Source organism: Acomys minous (assembly GCF_964271855.1).
Source record: "Acomys minous genome assembly, chromosome: 9".
NCBI classification, from domain to species: Eukaryota; Metazoa; Chordata; class Mammalia; order Rodentia; family Muridae; genus Acomys; species Acomys minous.
Genome location: NC_140490.1, coordinates 91,863,598 through 91,891,543, shown reverse-complemented (window position 1 = coordinate 91,891,543; position 27,946 = coordinate 91,863,598). Strand labels below are relative to the sequence as shown.

The window sequence follows — 27,946 nt, the reverse complement described above, 5'->3', positions numbered from 1 at the left end:
CATTTCCTGCCCTTTTCACTTGAGGACGTTAAATTACTATGTTTACTATATATACATCTAGATGAAGAGTGTAACCTCAGAATTTCAATTAAACATAGAAGGTTAAATTAGTCAGAACATGGATGTTTACATGGAATGCTGCACTTAAGTTAGTCAGAACATGGACGTTTACATAGACTGCTGCGGTTAAATGATAGTCACGTTAGACTTGTCGCTTTACTTGCCACGTGTGATGGAGAGAGGCCTGTGTCCATCCTCTTGCGAGCCCTGAGTTCTGAGTGAGGTCAGGCTGTGGCTCTGCACGACACCAGCCTCCCGGGAGCATTTCCTTCCTCGTCTGTAAGATGAAGCTGCAGCTCTGCTTCACAATTGTGATGTCTAAAGGAGAGTACCGTGGAAACACTCAAAGAAATGATCGTTTCCCATCACCGGTTTCTCTATCAGACATAAGCTTGTGTCTGTATACATGTTTATCTTACTGACCTTTAAAATGTCTTTTCTCCCGGGATTCTGAAGCTAGCCCATGTTGCACCAGCTCTTAGGGAATTATGGGGCTGTTGTGTATTTCTGCAGTGCTGTGTCCTCTCTAACTCTTCTCCTGGGCTTCTGTGGCCTGGAAAGCAAGGACAGTTATTTTTCCTCCTTGGTTCATCAGTCCAAGCCCATAAGAGAGACTCCATCGATGACTAAACTCATCGGTGTTAACCTCCAGGGAATCAGAAAGTGTAAGGCGTCTGAGAATGCATTTGCTCTTTCAGGTCATGTGCACTCTCACCTCAGACATCCGCATAGCTGGGTGTGGCTCACAGCAGCCCAGATTGTTGGACTGCTCTTTGCCTCCTGCCAACCAGAAGAGCTCATTCAGAAATGGAAAAGCAAAAAGACCAAAAAGAAAGCCTCAGACCCTGTAGCAATCAGGTTCCTAACAAGCGACCTCGACCAGAAGGTACCATTTCTCTTTTCCTTCTTTTCTTTTTTTCTTTTCCTTTTGGTGGTGGTGGTGGTGGTGGTGGTTTTTGGGTTGATTTGGTTTTAGTTTTTCAAGACAGGGTTTCTCTGTGTAACAGTCTTCGCTGTCCTGGACTCATTCTGTAGACCAGGCTGGCCTCAAACTCACATGGATCTGCCTGACTCTGCCTCCCAGAATGCTGGAATTACAGGTGTGCATCACCACACCTGACTCTTCTTATTTTTAAAGACAGAATCTCACTATATAGCCTTGGCTAGCCTAAAATTAACCTGACCTCAAACTCACTGTGATCCTTCTGCCTCAGCCTCCCAAATCCTAGGGCATTGCATTTTTCCATGCCTGGCTCGGGTCTGTTGTTGTTGTTGCTTGTATGTTTCTAAAGTACAATTTTTCTCCAACCTCTTTTCCCCCCTTCTGAACTCAGTGAGATGTGTGCCCTGGTAGTTTATGGTCTGTGGTGGGGCTGGCCCCTGGGTAGGAGAAACTCTAGCCAACGACTTGCCTCACACATGATCAGGAGGCCAGGTGGAGGGGGGGCTGTTGTTTGGGTTGGTTTTGAGGCATGCTGTCGCTATGTAACATAAAGTTATTCTGGAACTCCTATGTGTCCCAGAGTGGCCTTAAATCCAGGGCTTCTTGGCTTTAGCCTTCTGACGTGCTCAGAGTTTAGACATGTGCCTCCATACCCAGCCGTTATACGTAACTGACAACTGACGCTCTTTTGTTTGCTTGGGTTGGGTTTTTTGGATTTTTAACAACCAACCAATGTGCTTTCTGTCTTCCGGTGTCCGTTTATTTTCCCAGATGAAGAGTATCTCTCTAGCTTCATGCCATCAGTTGCGTTCCAAATTCTTAGATGAGTCTCTGGGAGAACAGGTAAGTGTGCGCGTGGTCGTCCCTGCATAGGAGAGGCGGCCTGCGCTTCTGCCAATGGACTCAGAATAGGCTCTGTTTGTATTTGCTTTCTTTTGTTTGTCACCAGCTTTACTGTTTGGCATACTTGATAAAATGTAAGCATCTAGTGTGTCTTCAGTTACACATGCCTGTCTAGTTGACTCTGGGGTCAACATTGGAATAACGCTTGGCTTCCGCCATTTCCAGTAAGACGATAGAGGAGGGAGACTGCTCACCTTTTCATCCTTGGCCTTAAACTGCCCGTTCTACCATTGTCATTACCATTATCATTATCATTATCGGGTTTTACAAGAACCCCGACTCATCAGCTAACCCTTTAAAGCTTCACTTTCTTTCCCATGCCCCTGGAAGTTAAAGAGGAAGAATGTGCCGCTCACAGCCTGACCTAAACATCGGCTGTCCTTAAAAGCAAATGCATTATTCCATCATTAAAAATAGTTTATGTACTTCTATAAGATGATGTGTAACTATAGCCAGGATAACAGCTCATGCCTGCAACATCAGCCCGTGGCAGGCCAGCCTGGGCTACAGGTCTCAACTCTGTCTTTAAAAAGTAAATGGGAACATGCTTTATCACATAGCAGGGTCAAGGAAGGAGTGGATGGCAGAACTAAGTGCTTGGCGTTGAATTCTAAAGACTGTTGAATGCTGCCTGACCACTAGTGACATTTTATATTGGTGTAACTTATAATAACTCAGCTTCGTTTTGTTTTGTGTTTCCTCCTCAGAAGGAGCTTTTACAGTTCAGTCAGAACATGGATAGACAGCAACTGGTCAGTTAATGTTATTTCTACATAATTAGGTTTAAGGAAGTTAGTGCAAAGTAAAATAAAACCGGTTATTCCGTAGGGAAATGTTTTGCTTTTTCTGTGACTTTAAAGACAGAACTAAACCACATGGGTGACAGCTGCACGACACTGAATTTGGATACGCTGTATGGAAGGACTTACGAACTTAAAGAATGCAGCCACCAGTATAATGGTGCTGCAGCCACTGTCTCTGTCTGCTGCACAATGTCAGTTGGCTCCAGCAAGCCATGCTTTTTCCTAACCTCACCCCTCACGCCCTCTTAAGGTCGTCAAGAACTTGCTGTTCATAGCAAAAGTCTTATATTTACTGGAACCTGATGCTGGGAACAAACGAGGAGAGTTGAAAGAGTCAGAAGAACAGGACACCTTAGGAGATGCTCTGCACAGAGAGGTGGCAGATGACGGGGCTGCTGCAGATGAAAAGACAGAGTCCGACAGAGAAGAGAAGGAAGAACCCAGCAAGCCAGCCACGTTGCTGTGGCTGATCCAGAAGCTGACCCGGATGGCTAAGCTGGAAGCTGCTTACTCACCCAGAAACCCCTTAAAGGTGAGGCAGGGCGACTGCAAGTCTGTCGTTCACTCATTCACTACTGCTGTCTGGGACAGTCTCAGCTCTATGTAGCATTGGCTGGCTAGAGCTCTGCTAGGCTTGAATTCACAGAGATCTGTCTGCCTCTGCCTGCCAGATGCTGGCGTCAAAGGTGTGAGCCACTGTGCCTGGCTCGGGCTGGCCTGCAACTCACTAGACTGTCTAGACTAAGCTGGCCTGGAACTTGGATTTGCCTGCCTCTGCCTCCTGAGTGCTGGGATTAAAAGCGTGCACCGCTGTGCCCAGCTTGACACAGGTTCTGAGTCATTTGCTGGTGCTTGCTCTATAGCCTGGCTGGTCTGAACCGTGTACTTGCAGCAAGCCTGCCTCAGTTACCAGGCCTGATGTTTTGTTTGTTTGAGAGTTTCGGTTTGGGGCATTTGTTTTAGGGTTTGGGTTTTGTTGGTGATAGTAGTGGTCGGTTTTTGTTTGTTTTTTGTTTTGTTTTGTTTTTGTCAAATATTTTAATGTTATTAGTGGGACCTTCAGGTCCTTCGGATTTTATATTCTGAACCTAAAGCTGCAATAGTATATGTCTCAAAATGAGTGAACTCTGCTTTTCAAATGAACACTAAACTTGCATGACTGCATCTTGAGCAGAAACACGTCAAGTGAGAACAGTCTCTTCTTTCAGAGGACCTGCATCTTTAAGTTCCTCGGTGCCATCGCCGTGGATCTCGGAGTAGACCGGGTAAAGCCCTATCTCCCAGTGATCATCGCTCCCCTGTTCCGAGAACTCAACAGCACCTATTCAGAGCAAGGTAACCCCACCATTTCTGCCCTCCTGAGTGTTTGCACACTGGGACCCTGATTTCTCCCTTGAATGCTGGATACCCCTTCCTCTTGGTCTTCCTTCCCTGCTAGAGTTTAAGGAAGAAAGCAGTTAATTGGCAAATATATGAATCCATTATGTTCATCAAGTTCTTGGTGTATGCTTCCAGTCATGTCAAAAAGTGAGTGCTGCCGAGTGTGACTCATGAGGCAGGTGGCTCGTGATAGTCAAGGCTAGCCAAGACTACACAGTGAAACAGTGACCAGAAAAAAGAATTTTTACTTGTACAAAATGATGGTTTAGGGTACTCTTAACCCTCACAGTGAGCTGCACAGGTGCACCTGTGACCCCAGCGCTCTGCAGGCTCTGGCAGGAGATTTGGGAGTTCGGGGTTTGCCTAAGCTACATGGCAAAAATATCTCAAAATGGGGGAAAACTGTTTTAAACAGTTTGAAAATAAGACAAATGGAGCAGATTTGGTGTTAGATCCTGGGTTTTCATATTTTGCTCATTTACAAATACCTCATAATATATTTTTTTAATGTGTGGCCTAAATAACTAATAGAAAGAAAATAAAACTTACTGTATTGTTTCATTGAGATTCCTAAGGTTGCTATACCTAATGCTGTTGTAAGTAGCACATTTACAGGGGCTGCTTTTAACTGTTCAGCCCCATTCATCACTGGCTCAGTGCTCTTCATGCTGAAGTGATGTTCTTTAGTGCCCAGCGTATTTGGAGCAATCCATTCTGTGTGTTAGGCACTCGGCATACATCTTAAATCCCATGGTATTTGTGAAATATGCTAAACTCTGTGACTGATTTGTATTTTATAAAGAAAGGGAGACAGGGAAGGTGAGTTCTCAGTCTGTCATCACAAAAAACGTTACTGTGGGCACAGCTGCCCTGCCCCGTGACAAGAAGCGAGAGAAACAGTCTTACCTCTTCCACACCTGCCGAACTGAGCGGCCTACAGAGAGAACCCAGAGCCATGCCATGTTCTAGGGTTGCGTTCCTGCTGGGAGGTGGGCCTCCTGGAGTCTGGTCTCTGCTGCGTTCTGGCTAAGTTGGAGGTTACAGAGCCACACCAGCCTTCCTCAGGAGCTCAAGGACAGTTTTAGATCTGTATTGAGTAGTAACATGACTATTACTGCCACAGGAGTTTAAATGTTACTTTGATGTGTGGCTGCCTCTGATCTTCTTTTTTTTGTGTGATTAGATCCTTTGCTGAAGAACCTATCGCAGGAAATCATAGAATTACTCAAAAAGCTGGTGGGGCTGGAGAGTTTCTCATTAGCCTTTGCCTCTGTGCAGAAACAGGCTAGTGAAAAGAGAGCGCTCCGGAAAAAGAGAAAGGCCCTGGAGGTGAGTTTGCAGTTGTGAATATGGCTGGTCCACGGTTAACAAGTGCTTTTAACTAGTGTGTGCTGCTGTTGCCCAGGGGAGGAATGAGGGCTTGGGAAAAGTATTTTCATTAATGACACATCTTCTGCATTTGATTTGGGTTCTTTTAACATGTACATTAGAAGTAATAAAAGATTTCTGTTTTCTCTTCAAGTTTGTAACCAATCCTGATATTGCTGCCAAGAAGAAGTTGAAGAAACATAAAAATAAAAGTGAAGCAAAGAAGAGAAAGATAGAGTTCCTGCGCCCAGGCTATAAGGCCAAGAGACAGAAATCGCACAGCCTGAGAGATTTAGCAATGGTGGAGTGAGGTCTCCCGTGTGCATGCCGGTAACTCACTCACCGTCTCAACTAGGGTGAAGACCTCAACTTCCTGCTTCCTTCCAGCAGGCTGGATTCCCTGCAGATTTTGTCTCTTACATTAAACTCTGAAAGGTAGGTGTGGTGGCTTAACACCTATCATCTCTGCACTTGGAAGGCGAGGCAAGAGGATGGCTGCAAGCTTCAGGCCAGCTGGACTGCGGTCTCAACCAAAAGAAAAGAAATTAAAACTTTGGTATAGATTTGGAATGTATATTTTAGTGTGATCATGCTTGTATTTTTTAATTAAAATATTTAATATGCTTCTCATATCTTCATTGTCTAGAAAGAATATGAGATTAAGTGATATGATTTAAAGCCTAACTTTTTCACACACACAAAAAAAAGTCACTTAATGTTGGTGGGAATCTGGTGTGCTGGCGCATACTTGGATCCTAGCACTCTGGTGGCAGAGGCAAGTGGATCTCTGTGAGTTTGAGAACATAGGAAGGCCCTGCCTCAGAAAAACAAAAACAAATATATATATGGAATGAGTAAGCAAAACAGAGCCTCTGTGGTAACATGTGAGCTTGTCAGGAGGCATTGGGAAGTCTGTGCAAATAGCTACAGCCATGCTGATGGATTTAGTATCATAAAATGCTGTTTTCCCAGATTCATCCCACTGGGTGACTCATGAAAGCAAGACCCAAAAAAGTTCATGCTAAGCTAATTAATAAAGCCAAGTAAAGCCTGTAATCCCAGCACTCGGAGAGGCAGAGGCAGGCAGATCTCTGTGAGTTCTAGGCCAGTTCTGGTCGACAAAGCATGTCCAGGACAATCAAGGCTACACAGAGAAACTCTTGTCTTAAAAAAAAAAAGAGCTGATTCTAAAACTTATTTGGAAAACAAGACAATGAACCAACAAAGTAGGTGCTTTTAGGAAAAGATGCAGTAAGGGCTTGTCCTGTATGTGTCTGACAGGAAAGAGCTGTCAGTACCAGAAGGTGAAAATTCCAGCTGTATCACAGGCTTCCCTTCCAGATGGCTCAGTGGTTAAGAGCATTTGCTGTTCTTCGCAAAGACTTGAGTTCAGTTCCCAGCAACCACGTCAGACGGCCCATAGCTGCCTGTACCTCCAGCTTCAGCACCGTGTGTCCTCCTCTGGTCCCTGTGGCATACACGCACATACACAAAAACAAAGAGAACTTTTTTTTTTTTTTTTGGTTTTTCAAGACAGGGTCTCTCTGTGTAGCCTTGGCTGTCCTGGACTCGCTTTGTAGACCAGGCTGGCCTCGAACTCACAGCGATCCATCTGCCTCTGCCTCCCGAGTGCTGGGATTAAAGGCGCCACCACGCCCGGCTAAGAACATTTTTTAAAGGTGCTTCTCCTAAAGAGGTCCACACCAGGATGTGGCATACTCCACATGCCACCATTAAAGGGTTTGTTTCCAGACTATGTGATGAGTTATCCAGAGTCAGCTGGTGATCCCGTAGATAAAAGAAGAAGGTGTGCACAGGAGACACACAAGTGTCAGCTGACATGGCTGAAGCAGTTCTTAGAACTTCCCTGCTAGTGGCTTAGGAGTCATTGCCTTTAGCCTCACCACCACCACCAAATGCCACCATGGTAAGAGTTCCTACTCCCTGCTATTCCCCATATAATACAGGATTATTTCCTTGCAGAACTGGTTGGAGGAAATTCTGTTATAACCCTATCTATGATGAGGCTGGCCACATCTAACGTTAGGAACTCAGTGGGGCCACACAAGCCTTAGAAAGCACATTGCAAAACACCTTGGTATAGCCGAGCGCCGTGGTGCACTCATGTAATCCCAGCACTGGGGGAGGCAGGAGCAGGTGGATTGCTGACTTCAAGGCCAGCCTGGTCTACAGTGAGTCCAGGATAGCTGAGGCTACACAGAGAAACCCTGTCTTGAAAAAAACAAAAAATAAAACAAAACAAAAAAAACAAACAATTTGGCATTAACTGTGCACCTGAAGATGCTTCCAGCCCAGTAATCCAGGACTAAGAGAAAATGAGAACCCTGGGACCACACACACTAGGTAAAGGGAATCCCAGTGTCCTTCCACAGGAGAATAGACAGGTACATTCATTCACAGAAACACACTAGAGAAACGAGCTAGTTACATCCATATACATGAGTCTTAGAGACTGTTAGCACGGAAAGCAAGGCCTAGAAAAAGAACACCACTGTATTATAGTAAACTTAGGAATCTGGACATGTGCGCACATATACAGCATATGACAAAATCTGCATATTACATATACCATATACATACATATCCCCATGTATTTGCATATAGGCATCATTTAAACAGCAAACAACTAACAAGAAAAATTATCATATGGTTTCACTGAAACTTTGCCAGTTGGTTCTAAGTGTGCAGTGGCTCACACATTTAGAGGAACCTGGTTTTAGTTGTTCAGCCACGTCATCTTTCGCTCACTGCACTCAACACTGAAGCAGTATTCTTCAGTGCCCAGTGTATTTGGAAACAGGTTCAGCAAATAAACTAAGGAGATGCAGAATGTAGGTAGTAGATTCACCACACTCCCGTTACCAAGCTTCTTACCGATGCATGGACGCACTCTAGTTTTCAGATTTACCTTGCAAACATCAACATCGAAATGCAGGCTTCTTCTAGTCCGTATATGATAGACCGGCAGCACCATGGCCAGATGGAGCCGGCAGGGGCTGTGCCAGGCAGGAGTATGCAGCACCTTGAGAATAAGAGGCCTAGGAACTCCATGTAAAGAAGATACTCTTCTACCAATTCCCGGCTGTGTGCCACTGACCAAAAGGAAGCTGAAGTGTAAACTGCAGTGCCACTTGCCTTCCGGACAAATTCATCTTTCTTCAACTTTATATTTTTTGCATGGTATGTGTATTACAGTGTGAGGCGTGCGCTCGTCTGTGTGCAGATGTGAAGGTCAGAGGTTCTAACGTTCTCAACCCTGCTTTTTGAGCTAAGTTAGGTCTCACTGGACCTTGCCGTTTCATAAGGCTCTGGCCCCCACACGGAGCCTAGACACGTCTGTCTGTTTACCTGGGTGCTGGGTAGCCAGCACTGATCCTCAAAATTGCCTAGCAAACAATCCACTGAGCCACCTCAAGGATGAACATATTCCAATGGAACGGAACTGCCACATACATGGATACTAGTATTCATATAAAAACAAAGGTCATGAGGGCTAGAGAGATGGCTCAGAGGTTAAGAGCACTGGCTGCTCTTCCAGAGGTCCTGAGTTCAACTCCCAGCACCCACACAGTGGTGGCACAACCATCTGTAATGTGATCTGATGCCTTCTTGTGGCCCTACTGGTGTACGTGCAGGCCCAACACTGTATACCTAATAAATAGATAAACCTTTTTTTTAAGGTTCTTATAAAAACAAAGGCCTTTGCCCATCAAGAGTATACTCATTCTGCCTTGATTATTTGTACTAGGAATAACTGCCTGGAGGAAAAAAGATTTCATAGAAATCAAACCGTAGAGGTTATGAATCCCAAACTGGCTGTGGTGGTGCACAGCCACAACTCCTGCATTACAGGAGCCAGGCTGAAATTTTGAAGCCAGCTTGGACTATCTCCAAAACAATAAAAATCCTGTAGGAGCAAAGTGCACTCATTCACTTACCCCAACAAAATATCCATGTATGGGAGGGAAGGCAGAGCTCAAGTCTCTACCCATGCCTCATAGTTAAATGCCAACTGTCCTACTTCTCTGAAAGAACTCCCGTGTTCACTAATGGTAACACTGTGGGTTATGCTCACTGCACACGGTAACTATGTATGGGTTGGATTACTAGGTTGAGAAAGTTTCTCTAATTTTTTTTTTCTGAGACAGGGTTTCTCTGTGTAGCCCTGGGGGGCCTAGACTCACATGGTAGACCTGGCTGGCCTCGAACTCACAGCGATCCGCCTGCCTCTGCCTCCCAAGTGCTGGAATTAAAGGCCTGCGCCACCACATCCAGCAGTATGTCTAATTTTTTAAACTAGGAATATTTTTGCTATAGGACCAGTAAGATTCTTATTTTTAACCAATTTCATACCAGTAAAGGTAAATGAATGGAAGACAGCAAAGACAGCAAATGCTTATTAAAATTACTTTTTATTTCTTTTCATGTGAAGTTTTTTATTGTGTTGTGAAGTCATCAAATACAGCCATTTGGGATCCTTCTGACTGCATCACTTACCATTTTACTAGTATAGACAAGAGTTTATATAAACATTACTTTGAATGTAACTACCTCAGCATAATTTGGTTGGTTGGTTTTGTTTTGAGACAGAGTCTCAAGCAGCCCAGGCTGGCCTCAGACTCACCACAAAGCTGAAGCCAGCCTTGAACCCTTGGTCCTCCTGCCTCTGTCTCCTGAGTGCTGGGATTACAGGTGTGTGCCACCACGCCTGGGTGTCTGTCTCTGTTCCCAGCACTGGCATATCCAGGCACAGCATGATCTAGGACACAAGTTTCTGACCCAGAAGCCTGACCCTCCCTACCTCACTGTCTAGGGCCTGGAAAAGCAACGGAGCAGAACCCTGCCTTTCTCACAGCGTTCCTGTACAAAGTTCAGGTCAACATAAGTAAAGTTCTTTTGACAACTGTAAAGTATAAAATAATGTAAGTCAGTAAAGTGAGCCAACAAAATAATACTCATGCCTATAACCAAAATCTCTTAAGTGAAATACCTTAATATAAACTAGTCAGTTGGGCAAATGAAGATTATATTATACACTATATTTCTAGTCTACTTTGCTAAGACTAATCTTTGCAAAGTCTTAATTCATTTTAAGGGGCAATAAGTCTGAGCTAAATATTAGTGTTCATACAAACAAGATGCAACCACTAATTTAAAAATAAGAGGGCTCCCCCCAAGACTGTATATTCTTTAATAGAACTGTATTTGAGTAAGAATTCCATACAAATAGAATATATACCTTAACACAAGAAAGCAAGAAATATTTTACATTACATAGCCCATTTGGGTGATTCAATCAAGCTAACCCTCTCACCAAATACTTGTTTCTTATATTTATTACAAATATTGAAGTCAGTTCTCCATATGCCAGAATCACACAGTTCCAACAGTCACAGGAAGCACATCTGACTGGTTCCAATGAGTATGTGACGAAGCGTTTGGTTCACAGGAGCTGATGGCAACAGGCTCACTGCCTGCTTTTCAATGTTTCAACTAACCTGGAGAGAGAAAATATGGGTTAGCAAAACTAACTTCCAGGTATAAAGCATAACCGTTTACAACAGGAATCTCACCATGGAGGTGGAGCACCTTAGATTACAAAGATTAACACAGATTAGAAGAAAAACACCAAGTATCTATTGACTTTTATTCTGCTTTTTTTTTTTTTTTCTGTTTCTGTTTTTAGAGACATGGTTTCTCTGTGTCACCTTGGCTGTCTTGGATTCTCTTTGTAGACCAGGCTGGTGTCAAACTCATAGTGATCCACCGATCCACCTCTCTGCCGCCCAAGTGCTGGGATTAAGGGTGTGTAACAACATGCCTGGGCTTTTTTTATTTCTTTGAGTCAGAATCTCAAGTAGCCCAGGCTAACCTTAAACCCACCATGTAGCTGACAGTAGGCTTAAATTCCTGAACCTTTCATCTCTGCCTCCAAAGTACTGAGATTATAGGCAGGCATCGTGAAACTGAGTGTCAGGTGTCTTTATTCTGCTATTACTGCTGGGTTCATATGCACAGGTGAGAGGTAAAAACTGCCATCTATTCTCAAACAGCTGGGGTCGTACACCTGTTGAACAATTATAAGCTGTAGCAAGCACTGCATCACTGGCCTGTGACAAGGGCACATAATTTCATTTGTGTGGTAAGGTAGTGGATAATACTTGAAAATCCAGCAGAGTCTCACTAGATCGCTTTAGCTGTCCTATCTTACGAAATAGACCAGGCTGGCCTCAAACTCACAGCCTCCTGCATGTGCCTCCCAAGTGCCGGTATTAAAAATGCCAGCAGGGCCCCAGGAACATCCAGACAGGAGCCTCGCATAACTGTCATCTGAGAGGCATCATCCAGCAGCTGATGGAGACAGATGCAGAGACCCACAGGCCAACAATAGATGGAGCTCAGAGTCTTGTGGAAGAGTGGAGGAAGGACTGAGGGAGCTGGAGGGGTCAAGGACACCGCAAGAGCTACAGAGTCAACTAACCTGGGCTCACGGGGGCTCACAGAGACTGAACCACCAAGCAAAGAGCATGCATGGGCTGCACCTAGACCACTACAAATATGTACCATGTGCAGCGTGGTCATCATGTGGGTCCCCTAACAATGGGCATAGGAGCTATCTCTGACTCTGTTGCCTGCCTTTGGTTCCCTTTCCCCTTGATGGGCCAGGACGGGCTGGTACCCATGGGGGGGCCTCCCCTTCTCAGAGAAGGGGAGAGGGAATGGGAGGAGAGGAGGGAGGGAGCTGCAATCAGACTGTAAAATGATTAAATAAACTAATGAAAAAAATCTTGACAAGCAAGCCTTAGCCTAAATTCCGGAGGACTCAGAACTAGACGGAGACAAAGCAGAGGACCAGCTTATATAAGTGTGACTGGAAGACAATGGGAGAAAAGGCTGGAAGAGTTGCTGCTACCTAAATGTCATCTTCAAAAAATTCAACACTCTCACACCTGTAATCCCAGCACTCAGGAGGCAGAAGCAGGCAGAGCGCTGTGAGTTCAAGCCCAGCCTAGTCTACAAAGGGAGTCCAGGACAGCTACACAGGAAAGCCCTGTCTTGAAAAGGCCAAAAAGAAAAAAGAAAAAAAAATCACTGCATCAGAGGACAGGTGTGGAAGTGCACGCTGGTAATCCCTGCATTAAGGCTGAAGCAGATCTATCCTGGGCTACATACCAACAATAAGAAAGAACCGCCCTACAGGACGCTCCCCACGTGCACGCACAGCTGCCTTCAAACACAGGATACTTGCCATTCCATGGCCTCATCAAGGCCGGTGCCTTTGGTTGCCGACGTTTTAAATATCTGCCACTTTCGGTCCTTCAGGGCAGGTAACCCGAGCGCATTAGCCATTTCTGAGGGTGTCATGGCCTGTTCCATGTCCTGCTTATTTGCAAACACAACTAAGATGGCTTTTCTCAGCTCTTCTTCCTGAGGAAAATGGAAATTTATTTCATTTCCTTTAATCAGTTTGTACGCCTTGAATTTGGAAAAAAATACCAAAACACAAGTTGTTGAAGAATGTATATTCTTGAGTATCCATATGTAAACTCTAATGAAAATAGAAGGGAGGCTAGCAGGAAGGGGATTAATCACAGTGGAAGGGGAACAAGAAATGAGGAAAGGGGGTTGCATATAAATAAAATATTTATGTACATACATGAAAATGTCAAACCCACTGTGTAGTTAACGTATGCCAAGTAAGACAGATGCATTCCAAACATGAGAGTAAGAAAGAACAGCATCACTTTCTGGTTAGTCTGGATTTCCAGCTTTATTTGTTGATATTTGGCATATCTGAATTTGAGAGGTTTTTACTACAATGAAGTCTATCTCTTCTGGAAACCCTTCCCGTTGTTTCACAAAGGCTTTCCCAATCCAGAAGTCAGGCATTTCACCTGATTTCATTCCTGTGGCTAATTTCCATTTTTACACATTATTTCATTTAGAATTTATTTGTCTACAAAGAAGGTAAAACCTAAACTGCTTTTGGGATTTTTTGGTTGGTTGGTTTGGTTTTGGATTTTTCTGAGACAGGGTTTCTCTGTATGATAGCCTTGGCTGTCCAGTGTTTATGGTTTTGGGGTTTTGTTTTTTTGTTTGTTTGTTTTTTGGTTTAGTTTTTTGCAACAGGGTTTCTCTGTGTAGTCTTGACTATCCTGGACTTGCTGTGTAGACCAGGCTGGCCTCGAACTCACAGTAATCCACCTGCATCTGCCTCCCAAGTTTCCAAGTGCTGGGATTAAAGGCGTGCACCCCCACCACCCAGCTCTGTGTTTATGTTTTAATGTTTACAATACAAACTGGCACTAGACCTACACTTTATATAACAGTGTCTGTTGATGGAAACAAAAGCTGTTTCCTAACAATGTGACTTCCAGCTCTTGGCTCTGTGACATTTGGTCTTCTCCGGTGTGAGGGCTGACAAGCTAGGTAAGCACCTTAGTTCAGAATGAGACTTTGAACTGTGGAGTCCAGGATGGCCTCATCCCTTGACCCTCCTGCCTCCGCTTCCCAAGCACCAGAATTAGAGACACACAGCTGTAACTACAGGCCCACCTCTGTAAGACTCTACAGATTCAACCCTCATGTTGCCAACGACTTCATAACAATCTTGTACAACTCAAGAAGTATAAATTGAAGTTAGTAATTGGTTTCTTTGAAATAATTATATAATATGAACCAGGCCTAAATAAAGATCTGCTTTAAAAACCCATTATTAAAAAATAAAAACAAAAATCCATTATATGTAACAATAATTAATGAAAACAGAAGTCAAGAATTTTAAAGAAAGGGCTAGAGAGATGGCTCAGAGGTTAAGAATACTGGCTGTTCTTCCAAAGGTCTTGAGTTCAATTCCCAGCAACTATATAGTTTGGTGCCCATTTCTGGCCTGTTGGCTCACATGCAGGCAGAATACTATATAAGTAATCTTTTTTTTAAAAAAATTTTTTTAAAGAGAGCAAGAAGTGTAAGGAAGGGCTTGAGGCAGGAATAGAGAGGAAAAAATTATGTAATTATATAACCTAAAAAAATTTTTAATTAAAAAAAATCCATTATACCCAAGGTAATTAAACAATTCCTTAGAACTCCTTATACGCAGCAAACATGGTGGCACACCTGTTATCCTATTACTTGGGGGCTAAGACAGGATTACTACTATAATTTAAAGGCCAACATGGGCTACAGAGTAAAACCCTGACTCAAAAGCCAAAGAAAAAAATCTTTATATTTTAATTGGATCTAAGAAGTTCATAACTATGATGCTACGTTGTGAAAAAAATTAAACTCAGGCTTAAAACTATTAACTTTGTGACATAACTTGGAAGCCATTACAAAATTACAAATCCAGTCCTGTCTTCTGAGACAGCACTTGCCCAGTGTGTCAGTGTAATAGAATGACCTGCTCTCAGGCACGTGAATACTAGTCCCAACTGGAGTGCTGTTGGAGGCACAGAAGCTGTGGCCCAATTAGAGGAGGAAAAGTCACCAGGGCTGGCTTTGAGAGACCTGACACCATTTCCAGTTTCTCCCTCTGGTTCCTGCTTCTGCTGTCATGCCTTCACTCCACCACAGACTGTAATCTAACCCTTTGGAACCATAAGCCCAGTAAACTTCCTGTAGTCACCTTGGTCATCACAGCAGGAGAAAAGTGACTAATACACCATAGTGCTAAGTAGCCTAGAGATGGCATTAAAACACCAAATAACTCGGTAAGTTGGAATTAGAAATAGGAAGTATTAAATTTTCCAAAGCAAATGCTATTTGGCTGTTATTGAATGAATCAAAGCATATTTACTTTCATTCTTTTATTTAATGAATGCTCTGAATTAGATTAGCCAGGCAATAAATTATAAGTGATCTCAGTTAAATAAGATGTATTGAGTGTCTGAGCTAAAGGTACAGCTCAGTGGTAGAGCTCTTAACATGTGCAAGGCTCTAAGCTCAACCCCCCATACCATTAGAAACTAACTGCAGGGCATAATGGCCTCTAATCCCAATACTTAAAAGGCAGAGCCAGGTGGGTTTCTGTGAATTCAAAGACAGCCAGGGCTACAAATAAGACCTCGTCTCAAAAACACCAACAAAACTGGTGGAGGTGGTGGTGTACACGTTTAGACCCAGTACTTCAGAGACAGAGGCAGGCAGAGTTCCAGGACAACCAGGGATACACACAGAAACCCTGTCTCGAAAAACCAACCAAGCAAATATACAAACAAACAAAAACTGACTGCAAACAAGATCCTATCTCAGAAGGAAAGGTAACAATACAAAGATTTGTGAAACAGACCTGTGAATGACACAAGCTCAGAGGGTTCAAAGAAAGGAAAACTGCAAATAGGTGAAAAGTAAAAAATCGATAAAGCCATGCTAGCACTCTGCCGGCAACCCAGAAACATGCATTTCTTAGCACACCAATGTTTCTAAACTATCCAGAAGTAAGAAACTTTAAAAGGCAGAACTGAAGAGATGGCCCGTGCTTAGCAACATTTGCTCCTCTCCCAGAGAATCAGTTTGGTTCTCAGCACATGTAGCAGGCGGCTCCCAACAGCCTGGAACACCAGCCCTAGGGTATCTGACACCCTCTCCTGGACTCTGAAGGGACCAATATACATGCACATACAGACACAAATGCACAGACATAAAAATAAATCTTTAAAAAATCATATTAGTGGTGCATGCTTTTAATCCCAGCACTCAGGAGGCAGAGGCAGGCGGATCGCTGTGAGTTGGAGGCCAGCCTGGTCTACAAAGTGAGTCCATGACAGCCACAGCTGTTACACAGAGAAACACTGTCTTTGAGGGGGGAAAAATTCATATTATTGGGGCAGCAATACAGCCCAGAAGGTAAGAGTTGCCTCATAAGCCTGGCAACCTCAGATCTATCTTTGAAAACTACTTAAAGACAGAAGAGCAGACTACACAGCTATGCTCTGGCCTCCATGTGCAAGTGTGTACACATGCAAACACACACACGCTAATAACTTTTTAAAGATTTATTTATTATGCATACAGTACTCTGCTTGTATGTACACCGGCATGTCAGAAGAGGGCATTATAGCACATTACAGATGGTTGTGAGCCACCATGTGGTTGCTGGGAATTGAACTCAGGACCTCTGGAAGAGCAACTAGTGCTCTTAACTTCTGAGTCACCTCACCAGTCCCGCTAGTAAATTATAACTTAGCTTAAATTAAAAGAGCTCTCAAGTTTCAGGGACTCATGAAATGATTACAGGAACCTACATCTTTCTAGCTGTATTTCTGCAAGAGGAAGCAATGTACACTTTTTAAAAAGAACAGAAATGGGCTGAGGAGATAGAAAGTTATAAAGTCAGACAGGCAGAAAGGGCTGGAGGGGCGGCTCTGGTTAAGTGCATTTTTTGCTCATCAGGGGAGCCAAGTTTGATTCTACTCACATGGTAGATTACAAATATCTATAATTCCAGTTTCAGGAACACCTTCTAGCCTCTTAAGACACACAGGTGGTAGAACCATTCATGCAGCCAAACACCCACACACAAAAAATAAAAATAAATAAATCTTTAAGGGAGAGTTAGCCCAGAGGTAGAGCACTTACTTGTTGCTCATGCTCCCTAGTACCCACACAGTGGCTTACAATCACACCTCCACTCCCGGGGTATCTGATACCTCTTATGACCACCACAGATACCAGGCATGCACACATAATGCAGACAAAACACCCATACAAATAAAATAAGTAAATCTGTCTCTGTGGGTGTGTTTAATGTGCTTACTTTTATTTGTTGAGTATGTGTATGTGTTAGGGCACCATGTGTGCCTGCAGATCTACTGGAACTGGAGTAACAGACAGCTCAGTTGTGAGCTATGCACTGCAAGCTACCATGTAAGTGCTGGGAATTGAACCCAAGTACTCTAGGAAGCAAACAGTGCTCTTAGCCACTAAACTATCCCCCCAGCCCCCAAGAAATGGATCTTTAAAAAAAAAAAAAAATGAAAAGAATGGAGGAAAACTATCCTTGAATGGTTTAATTATTTCTGTGCATGATAGTATACACAAGAAAAAGATAAAGTAAACAACTGTGAACGGTTCCTCTAGTTCCTCCACACTTAAGTGTTGCTTACCTCCAACATGGCCACTAACTCCGACTTGGAGATGCCAATCCGGTCTCGGTCACAGCTGTCAACCACATAGATGACTGCATCTGTGTTTGAGTAGTAACATCTCCAGTATGGCCTAAGAAAAATCAAAAATCGGAAACACATTATCCCTGGCAATACACTTGACATGTCAATTTACATGCCAGGCTTGGTCAATGATGGGGAGATGGTGGCACACCTCAACCCTGCTCCATTCATGTTCAGAGTGATGCCATAATGAGTTACTCTTTCTGACAGAATTTCATCTTGCATCACACTTGGCATGACTGGGTTGAAAGAAAAGAGATAAATAATAAATTACAGTTTCAAAGTCCAAACTTCAGGATAAGAAAATACAAATATAATCTACAAAAAAATCCACTAAATATACTGAAAGGAAAGTTGTGCATAGGCTTAATCACTGTAATTTACAAGTCTTTAACCAGGAATCCCTTTCAAGAAAAGGATAGGGTTTTTTGTTGTTGTTTTTGTTTGTTTATCCCATTTTACACACACACACACACACACACACACACACACACACACACACACACACAGAGTTTTCTGTATAGTTCTGGCTGGCTGGAAACTCACTCTATCAACCAGGCTGGCCTCAAACTCAGAGATGCTCCTGCCTCTGCCTCCCCAGTGCTGGGATTAAAGGCATGCACTACTATCTAGAAATTTTAGTGTGACTTTTTATATCCTTAATCACTGTTGACAACCAGGAGGAGAACTGGCTACAATCAGAAATAATCTCAAGCCAGGCAATGATGATGCACACATTAAATCCTAGCACTTGGAAGGCAGAGGCAGGTAGATCTCTGTGAGATAGCCAGGGCTAGACAGAGCAAACCTTTCTCAAAAAACAAACTAATAATCATTTCAAAAGAAACTGACAGCCGGGCGTGGTGGCGCACGCCTTTAATCCCAGCACTCGGGAGGCAGAGGCAGGCGGATCGCTGTGAGTTCGAGGCCAGCCTGGTCTACAAAGCGAGTCCAGGACAGCCAAGGCTCCACGGAGAAACCCTGTCTCAAAAAAACCAAAAAAAAAAAAAAAAAAAAAAAGAAACTGACAAAATAAAATGAGTGGCCAGGCATGGAGGTGCACACCTGTAATCCCAGCACTCAGGAAGCAGAGGCAGGCGATCACTGTGAATTCAAGGCCAGCCTCATATATAAAGTAAGTCCAGGACAGCCAAGGCGACACAGAAAAACCCTATCTCGAAAAAAATAAAAAATAAAATAAAATTAGTTGTGAATAGCAGTGTATTAGTGACTGGCTTAGCAATCAATCAATCTCTCTTTTCAGTCTCTCTTCTCTCCCTCCCCTACCTCTCTTATTTTGTCTTTTATGAGATAGTTTAACCCTAACTGGCCTGAACTAGCTATGTAAACCAGACAGGCCTCCAACTCACAGAGATCCCCCTGCCTTTGCCTCCCAGCTACCAATCTTTTTTGTTGTTGTTGATTTTGGTTTTTTCAGATAGGGTTTCCTCTGTGAAGCTGCAGCTGTCCTGGACTCACGCTGTAGACCAGGCTGGTCTCAAGCTCACAGAGATCCCCTGTCTCTGTCTCCCTGGATGCTGGGATTGCAGGCTTTAAACACCACACCTGGCTAGCTACCAATCTTTTTAACAGCAACTTTATTACTGCTCTGAGCTGGTCACCAGCTACTGCCAGTCACAAATACTTGCCAAGTGCTGGATTTCAGGAGGTCCCTGCATTTGTATTACCCTGCATGCCCAGGAGCGGGAAACAACAAAACTCAAACAAGGGGCCAGTTTTTTTGTTCATTTGTTTTTTAAAAATTTATTTATTATATATACTGTATGCATCAGATCACATTATAGATGGTTATGAGCCACCATGCGGTTGCTGGGAATTGAACTCAGGACCTCTAGAAGAGCAGTCAGTGCTCTTAACCACTGAGCCATCTCTCCAGCCCCAAGGGGCCAGTTTTGGAGCCTTTTCAGTTCTCATGAGAAGTTTTTCATTTAAATGATTATCTGAAAATTTGAGTTCCTTGGATTTTAATTACTGGATGTTCTAAGGAAAATAAGTAGCTTCAAATTCTACCTCATTTGAAACAATATGACCCCTATCTAATTTCCAACAGGCGATATATTTTTGTCAGCACTAAAAAGAACCAGTAAAATCTAAATACCACCAAATTATCTAGTATTTACACCATACCTGATACTTGTCTGCCCTCCTAAGTCCCAAACTTGGAATTTGAGGTTTTTGTATGTCACCGTCTCTACATTAAATCCAATAGCTGAAAGAGAAATCAAATCAATATTATATTATATGCAGATTAATATACTCTACAAAGTATCCAACTTCACTGAGTTTTAGCAACTGCTAGAAATTTTCAATCACATTGTAGATTATTATAACATTTAAGACAATATTCTCTCTCTCTCTCTCTCTCTCTCTCACGCATATTCATGCACACCATAAATTAGCAAGGTCGGCTGGTCCAAAGGTAGTAAATCATCATAATTGATGGCTCAGTCAGTTACAGACTGAACTCCTGTTCTACACTTTCCCCATTCTCACTGCTGCACTTGAGTAGTCTTAATATATATTACATTTTATATATATATATATATATATATATATATATATATATATATATATATATATATATATCAATCACTACCTTCAGGTTATAAAAAAAAATTTCCTAACCACTCTGTGCATTTTAACACATGTGCAGGCAGGTGTGTGTTTATGTGTGTGTAAGCCACAAGACAAGGATGAAGCTGTGTCAATCCTTGGACACTGCCCATGTTTATTTTTTTTCTTTTCAGAGACAGTCTCTTGCTGGCCAGGTAGGCCAGGCTGGCTGGCCGCCATGCCTCCCCATTGCTGGGATCATCCCTGTGCGGCAGCACATCCAGTGTTGTATACAGGCTCTAGAGACTGAATTCACAAACTCAGCAAGCACCTACTAAGCAATTCCCCCAGCCCTGCAAGTCTACTAAACTTCTGGAGTGCTGGTATATGAGTGTTCAGAAAGTTTATTTGAAAAGTACAGTTATAGTGCTTGGGAGGCAGAGGCAGGTGAATCACAGTGAGTTCGAGGCCCGCCTGGTCTACAAATTAAGTTCAGGACAGCTAAGGCTACACAGAGAAACCCTGTCTCAAAAAACAAAAACGAAAAACATACAAACAAACAAAAGTACGACTATAGATTCATTATGGGCTGGATTAAGGTCTGAAAGACAGTATATAACTAAAATTAGTATGAAAGACACAGGCATGACTTTATGGGGGCGACGTTCTCTGTGGGTGGCAGCCTTGCAGACTCTCTGCAGACATCTCAAGAGCTCACTGTAACACGGTCACAGCCGACACGCACTATCTTATCGCTTTTGTCAGCGAGGCTACTTAGGTGCAGCTCTGACTCCACACGGCTGAGACCAGATACTACCTTCAAAGAAGAATTGATGTGAGGAAGAAAAATGATGCTGGAAACATGCTGCACATGTACAAGCTCACATTTCCTGAGCTTTAAAAAAAAAAAAAAGGTAGCCTGAGTGGTGTGTCACACACCTTTAATCCCAATTCTCAGAAGGCGGGGCAGGCAGATCTCTGCAAATTCTAGGCCAGCCTGGTCTACAAAACAAGTTTAGGACAGTCAGGTTTACACAGAGAAGCTCTTGTCTCAGAAAACAAAACAAAACAAAACAAACATCTTACAGTTACCACTGATTTTTGTTTCCTAGTTGGTAACGCTCTGGTAAATGATATATTTAGCAGGTAAGTATGCATATTACACCGGGGAAACAAAACTACGGCAAATACAGCAGGCCGAAAAGCAAGTTCTAGTCTCCCTCGGAACTCGACAAGTGCAGTTCTATGCTCATCACCATCAAGAGCCCTGCTCATGTGCTAAGGACAGGTGTGAAAGCAGCCCACGCTGCGGTCCACCCATTCTGTAGCATGTGCACTGCAGAGGCCACAAAACAGCTACCCCCATTGAGAGGAGCAATTGCGAGAAGTGAGAATCAAAGGAAATGAAATGGACAGAGAACTGCAAAAAGAAATAACAGATGCTACAAAATCCAAACATTCCTCCCTAAAAGCAAAACAAAATCATCCTGGAATGTTTAATAGTGATAAAATGGAAATATCCTGACAGAGTGATTCAAAATACACAATTTTAAATCTTGAGCAAATTATATGAACTTCAACAAATGAAAAAGTATAATCATCAAGAGCATGCCCATGTGGTAAAACAGGACTATGTGCAAATAACTGTCTAAGACAGCAAGAATAATAAGGCCATGAGCAGAGTTAAGAGCTCAGATGTTTTCACCTGGCATGGTGGCACACACCTATAATCCCAGCATTTGGGAGGCAGAGGCGGATGGATCTCTGTGAGTTCAAGGCCAGCCTGGTCTACAAAGAGAGTCCAGGACAGCCAGGACTGTAAGAGAAAACCTATCTTTAAAAAAATAAAAAATAAAAAATAAATAAAAGTTCAGGTTTTTTTCTCCTTAGTTTTCAGGTACCAGGTCATTTCACCTTGCCTCTACAATTCCCACCCTTAAAAGTCATCTACAGAATTACTTAGGAGAAACTACACTGTGATTCAAGGAAGTTTTAAAAATGCATAAAAAGGTACTATGTATGCAACAAGACCGATTTAACATCTACTTCATTATACAGGTTAACAAAGTACTTTGTACCCTTCATTTATTTACTCCTCAAAGCCAGTAGATACTTAATATCTTCTTTAAGAAATAAAGACTTAAGCCGGGCGTGGTGGCGCACGCCTTTAATCCCAGCACTTGGGAGGCAGAGGCTGGTGGATCACCGTGAGTTCGAGGCCAGCCTGGTCTACAAAGTGAGTCCACGACAGCCAAGGCTACACAGAGAGACCCTGTCTCGAAAAACCAAAAAAAAAAAAAAGACTTAGTGACTTAAGCCAACTATAGCTCTAAACAGAGAAGCCTGTTTGTATGCCTAAATAATACCAAAATCATTTTCATACATGAAGTTTACAAACTCCTCCCAACTTATTCAGAAAGTTGTATTAGATGAAAACCGTTATCAAACCAATACTTACTGGGAATAGTAGTGACAACTTCTCCAACCTGCAATCTGTACAAAATTGTGGTTTTTCCAGCACCATCTAATCCCAAAATTAAAATCCTCATTTCCCTGGTTCCAAAGAGACTGGAAAAAATACTTGAGAAAAAGCCACCTACAAGACAATAAAAACAAAAATGCTTTTAATGCCATCTTATAAATTAGCTCAGTGGTAGAGTGCTTGCCTAGCAAGTGCAAGGCCCTGGGTTCGGTCCTCAGCTCTGGGGAAGGAAAAAAAAAAAAGACAAAATAAATTAAGTCCCATAGAACATTTATCCTTGCCTTTTGAAAGCTATATGCCTAGGCTGGGTGTGGTGGCACACACCTGTAATCCCAGCACTTGAGAGGATTGCTGTGAGTTCGAGGCCGGCCTGGTCTACAAAGCGAGTCCAGGACAGCCCAGGCTAACACAGAGAGACCCTGTTTCAAAAAACCAAAAAAGAAAAAAAAAAAAGGTAAGTGATAGTATAAGGTCCAGAGTAAGGTCACACACGCAGAAGATAAACACTAAATCATCAGACATGTAGACATGTAGACACCGCCTGCAAGAGGCCAGTTCATCTTCTAGTCAGTTAGAATAAGGGCACAGTACCTCAGGACAGGCTCCTCCTTAACCGTAAATACCAAGGTGCCAGTCGGAAGAGCAGGGGCCCAGCGGAGTCCTCTGATGGACAGGGCAGTTACTATACAGAGGCAGTAGCAATATAAGCCTTTAGTGTGTGCTCCCCTAACCCACATAACTACCACACAAAACAAAATAATAACTATTTTGCTGTGGCTTCAGTTTTCTAGTAACATCTATTATTATTATTTGGGGGAAATATATTTTGAGACAGGGTCTCTCACCTTGTAGCCCTGACTGGTCTGGAAATCAGTATGTAGACCAGACTGGCCTCAAGCTTACAGAAATCCGCCTGCCTCTGTTTCCTGAGTGCATTAAAAACTCTTTTTAGGGTTTCAGGCAAAAGATGGCTCAGCAGTTAAGAGCATTTAACTGCTTTTCCAGAGCATGCAGGTTCAATTTCCAGCACCCATGTGGCAGCTCACAACAGTCTGTAACTCCTGTTCCAGGGGATCTGACACTCTCACACAGATAGGCATGCAGGCAAAGCACTGATGTACATAAAATGAAATTTTAAAAATATAAAATTTTAAAACTCATTTTAGAGGCAGCTGTGGTGGCACACGCCTTCGATCCCAGCACTCAGGAGGCAGAGGCAGGCAAATCTCAAAATGAGTTCCAGGACAGCCAGAACTACATAGAGAAACCCTGTCTCAAACCAAAAACAAACAAACAAACAAAAACCCTCATTTAGACAGTAAGACTACATGCACTACTTTATGAAATATTTCCAGGAAACGTTATGTTGCCAAGGCACCCTGCAATGTATTTGTGGCACAAACTCTCTGCCTTCAAAAGCCACTAAAAGAAAAGGAAAAAGAAATTAAGAAAAGATTCACAATATAAAATGAGAAAAGGGAAAAGTTGGGCTATGAAGAATATGACCAACGTGTAATATATGCAAGTACCACACACACACACAAAACACACACACACACACACAACACACACACACACACACACACACACACACACACACACACAGCACACACACCCCACACCTCTTTCTCTCTCCCTCTTCCTCCCTCCTTCCCCTCCCCCTCAAAAATTAAAGGCAAGGCCTTTTGGCTAGTGGTCCAAGCCTGAAATATGAGCTACTCGGGAATGTAGAAGAGAGGAAGAGGGGCCGGGTGCGGTGGCGCACGCCTTTAATCCCAGCACTCGGGAGGCAGAGGCAGGCAGATCGCTGTGAGTTCGAGGCCAGCTTGGTCTACAAAGCGAGTCCAGGACAGTCGAGGCTACACAGAGAAACCCTGTCTCAATAAGAGAGGGGAGAGGAAGGAGGAGGAAGAGGAGGAGAAGAGATGTCACACATTGCTATTTGGAAAAAAATGGCACAGTTAAAACTGTACGGTCTAGAAAAAACAAACAGCACAAGCTGTATACAGACAGAATGGGTGTGACTTGACAAAGTCCTTTCCACCCGTTTACACGTAGAAGAGAGGCGGAAAAACAAGCCCGAAGGGTTATGGAGAACCGAACAGATGCTCGCGATCTATACACTTTTGATAATAAACTGAGGAAGGATTGAAAGAAAGGGAAGAATCTGCAACTCCCTAGATGCACCAGCTGTACCGGGGCGGGGTTGGGGGGGAGGGAGGCGTCGCCCGTAGGGTGTTCTCGAACCAGTGATGCACGTAGCTCCCTCACCTGGGAAACTGCCAATCTGCGAATCGCGATTAAAATCTCCCTCGCTGACTGGCCGCCGTACCCTCCCACTTCGCAACCCACCTTACTCAACTCTCTCCACGAAGAGCCACAGCGGGCAAACAGACAAGAGCAGCGCCAGGAGCAATGACAACCTGCCCTCGGGTTTCAGTACCGAATGCCCACACAGAAGCCACCAGGCTTCCACGAAGGGTCTGACACCTCGGTGGACCTGCAGCTGCCAGGCACCCAACGCCCTAACTCCGCCCGGCCAAACCGAGATAGGGACGCGGGGTGAGGTGGAAAGGCCGGGCTGGGACCCGTCGCGACCCTGCAGGTGACAGTGGACCGAGCAGGGGGTGGGTGCGGGGTGGGAGGGTATCTCCCTGCCTAGGTGGCTTAGGGCTGCCCGCGCGGCCCGGCTGGTCGGTCCCCTCGGCCACCCGACGCCCTTCCCACTCTCCTCACCCATGATGAACCGCCGCCCGGGCCCTCGCCGATCCTCAGACTGGCCGGGACTCGGCAGCGAGTCCTAGTTGAGCTCTGGCGCCGCCACCTCCGCTGCTCCCGGCCTCCGGGTTCCCAGGCGGACACCTCCGAGCCTGGTGGTCAGCCTGCAACTTCCACGTCGTCCAGCCAGCGGGGGCGGGAGCTGGAGCGAGAAGCCACTGCGGCTGCGCGCCGGGCACGGCGGTCTGTGCGTCCGCGTCGGCGCTTTCGACTCAAAGCCGTGGCGCGCTGAGTGTAAGTGACGTGGGCGCCAGGATGATAACAAAAAAAAACATTAGCGACTAAAAGCGTTTCCTGTTTCCACTTTTATGAACGGTAAGGCCTTCTCAAATATTAATATCTGGGATTTTTCGTGTTAAATTCCGACACCAAATAGTGGCGAATCGGCCAGGGGAAAATAAGAGTCAGAGCTCGATGAGTCGAAGGCACAGTTTGCTGGCGCAGGTTGCGGCAGCGCAGCGGTTGCAGGTCCATGGAGCAGTCTGCGGAGGCGGTCCACTTTTCTCTACTTGCTTTCCCGCAGGAAGAGCCAAGGTTACGTAATAATAATGAGAAAGCTCAACCCACACTCACTGCGCGCCACCCATACTCACTGCGTGCCACCCACAGGGAGCAGCCTCGTACCCGAGGTGTCCTAATTTTTTTTTTCCTCTAGGTGGCCACCTGACCACCTCTCCGCCTCCGCAGGACTGGAAACTTGTTACCTCCTGTGACCTGGCTTGGAAGTTACATAGTTTTCGATAGTGAAACGGTTGAGTGTTTCTTTAAATCCCTAGGAAAAAACGCTTCTTGCTTCTGCGCAGCGGCTCGAGGGCGTCCCAAGTCGGATCCACCTGTAACCCACGCCCCTGGCCAAGGAAGGCACTGCTTGCTGGAGTTAATAATGGACATCAATACTGCTTTGCAAGAGGTGTTGAAGACCGCCCTGGTCCACAATGGCCTAGCTCGAGGAATTCACGAAGCTGCCAAAGCCTTAGGCAAGCGCCAGGCCCATCTCTGTGTACTTGCATCCAATTGTGATAAGCCTATGTACATCAAGTTGGTAGAAGCCCTTTGTGCCGAGCACCAGATCGACCTAATTAAGGTTGATGACAACAAGAAACTAGGGGAATGGGTAGGCCTCTGTAAAACTGATCGAAAGGGGAAACCCCGCAAAGTGGTAGGTTGCAGCTGTGTGGTGGTGAAGGACTACGGTAAAGCATCTCAGGCTAAAGATGTTATTGACGAGTACCTCAAATGCAAGAAATGAACGACAGACTTGGCTTGTTTTCTTTCAAGTTCCTAAAAACGTAGAAAAGTAGAATTGCCTCAAATTCTTGAGTTTCTGCCGGAAGTAGCAGCGCTTTTTAGATTTTCTTCCACATGTAAACTGCCACCACTGCCCCAGACAGGGTTTCTCTGTGTAGCCTTGACTGTCTTGGACTCCCTTTGTAGACCAGGCTGGCCTCGAACTCACAGAGATCCACCTGCCTCTTGAGAGTGTGTGCCCAGGGCATGTATGTAAGTATGTGCACATGAGGACACATGGCCTCAAGCCAGCAGTATCTGGAGCCGTCCAGAGCTGGAGTTACAGGCAATTGTGAACCCCCTGATGTGGGTCCTGGGGTCCAAATTAGGGTCCTCTGCAAGAGCAGTAACTGCTAACCGATGAGTCTGCTCTTCAGCCTCCACGGCTTTTCTATTGTGGCAGTCGTGACTAATACTGCAATGGACATAGGTCTGCAGGCATCTCTTTGACATACTGATCTCACTTCTTTAGATAAATATTGCAAATAGATACTATAGTATTAATATTTTTGAAGAACCTCCATATTGCTTTCCATAGTGGCTATAATAGTTTACATTCCTGCCAAGAATGTCTGTTTTGGGGCGGGGGGGGGGGGGGGGAGTTGTTTTGGTTTTTTGTTTTTCAAGACAGGGTTTCTCTGTGTAGCCTTGGCTGTCCTGGACTCGCTTTGTAGACCAGGCTGGCCTCGAACTCACAGCGATCCACCTGCCTCTGCCTCCTGAGTGCTGGGATTAAAGGTGTGTACCATTACTGCCTGGCTTTTTGTTTTTTACTTAAATTGAATACATAAATGTTGAATTAAATCTCCCAACACCTTCATCTCCACCCAAAGCAGGGGTTCTCAAAAACGTTGTTGGAGAAAGTGAATTTCTACCTAAACACCTGTGAGGTCTGGAGAGGGATCTCTCTAGAATGAACCATGAATGGGTTTACTAAGTATACAGTAAACAAAAGAAACATTAGCCAATAGGAGACAGAAACAACAAATAATAAAAACATCATCAATTCAGGTGCTCAAAACATCCAGCAAAGACAACTGTGCTAGCCCAATCGAGAGAGCAGACAAAGAGCAGCATCAAGTCAGGAGCTTAAAAATCCAGCAGAAGGGCCAGGCTCTCAGATCCCAGCTCTCAGGAGACAGAGGCAGGTGGATCTCTGTGAGTTCGAGACCAGCCTGGT

At 44.2% G+C, this 27,946-nt stretch overlaps 3 protein-coding genes and 1 pseudogene across 4 annotated transcripts in view; 3 read left to right on the top strand and 1 right to left on the bottom strand.

The window, feature by feature from the left end:
- Positions 1–6,087, top strand: part of UTP20 (UTP20 small subunit processome component) — an 86,961-nt gene extending 80,874 nt beyond the window's left edge. Inside the window, exons 57-62 of the mRNA XM_084795271.1 lie at positions 759–946; positions 1,775–1,846; positions 2,960–3,241; positions 3,918–4,044; positions 5,273–5,418; positions 5,612–6,087. Coding sequence (XP_084651397.1) covers positions 759–946; positions 1,775–1,846; positions 2,960–3,241; positions 3,918–4,044; positions 5,273–5,418; positions 5,612–5,767 — 971 coding nt within the window. The 3' untranslated portion in view covers positions 5,768–6,087. The remainder of the gene's footprint in view (positions 1–758; positions 947–1,774; positions 1,847–2,959; positions 3,242–3,917; positions 4,045–5,272; positions 5,419–5,611) is intronic.
- The window catches only part of LOC311604996 (large ribosomal subunit protein eL29-like), a 213,119-nt pseudogene that overhangs the window by 174,976 nt on the left and 10,197 nt on the right, over positions 1–27,946 (top strand). The window lies entirely within an intron of this gene.
- Positions 9,872–25,614, bottom strand: ARL1 (ARF like GTPase 1). Its single transcript, XM_084795311.1, has 6 exons — positions 25,438–25,614; positions 22,678–22,815; positions 19,794–19,875; positions 17,583–17,694; positions 12,728–12,906; positions 9,872–10,976 (listed from the first exon to the last, which is right to left on the bottom strand). The coding sequence occupies exons 1-6, from the start codon at positions 25,439–25,441 to the stop codon at positions 10,946–10,948; spliced, it is 546 nt and encodes a 181-aa protein (XP_084651437.1). The 5' UTR covers positions 25,442–25,614; the 3' UTR covers positions 9,872–10,945.
- LOC311604994 (small ribosomal subunit protein eS12-like) lies at positions 25,665–26,963 on the top strand. Its single transcript, XM_084795312.1, has 2 exons — positions 25,665–25,794; positions 26,256–26,963. The coding sequence occupies exons 1-2, from the start codon at positions 25,788–25,790 to the stop codon at positions 26,726–26,728; spliced, it is 480 nt and encodes a 159-aa protein (XP_084651438.1). The 5' UTR covers positions 25,665–25,787; the 3' UTR covers positions 26,729–26,963.

Excerpts from the sequence above, each read along its gene's own strand:
- ARL1 (XM_084795311.1), bottom strand. Across the intron at positions 19,876-22,677 it reads AGTTGTCACTACTATTCCCA|CTATTGGATTTAATGTAGAG; the intron begins GTAAGTATTGGT and ends TTTCTCTTTCAG. Across the intron at positions 12,907-17,582 it reads AGTTAGTGGCCATGTTGGAG|GAAGAAGAGCTGAGAAAAGC; the intron begins GTAAGCAACACT and ends CATTTTCCTCAG.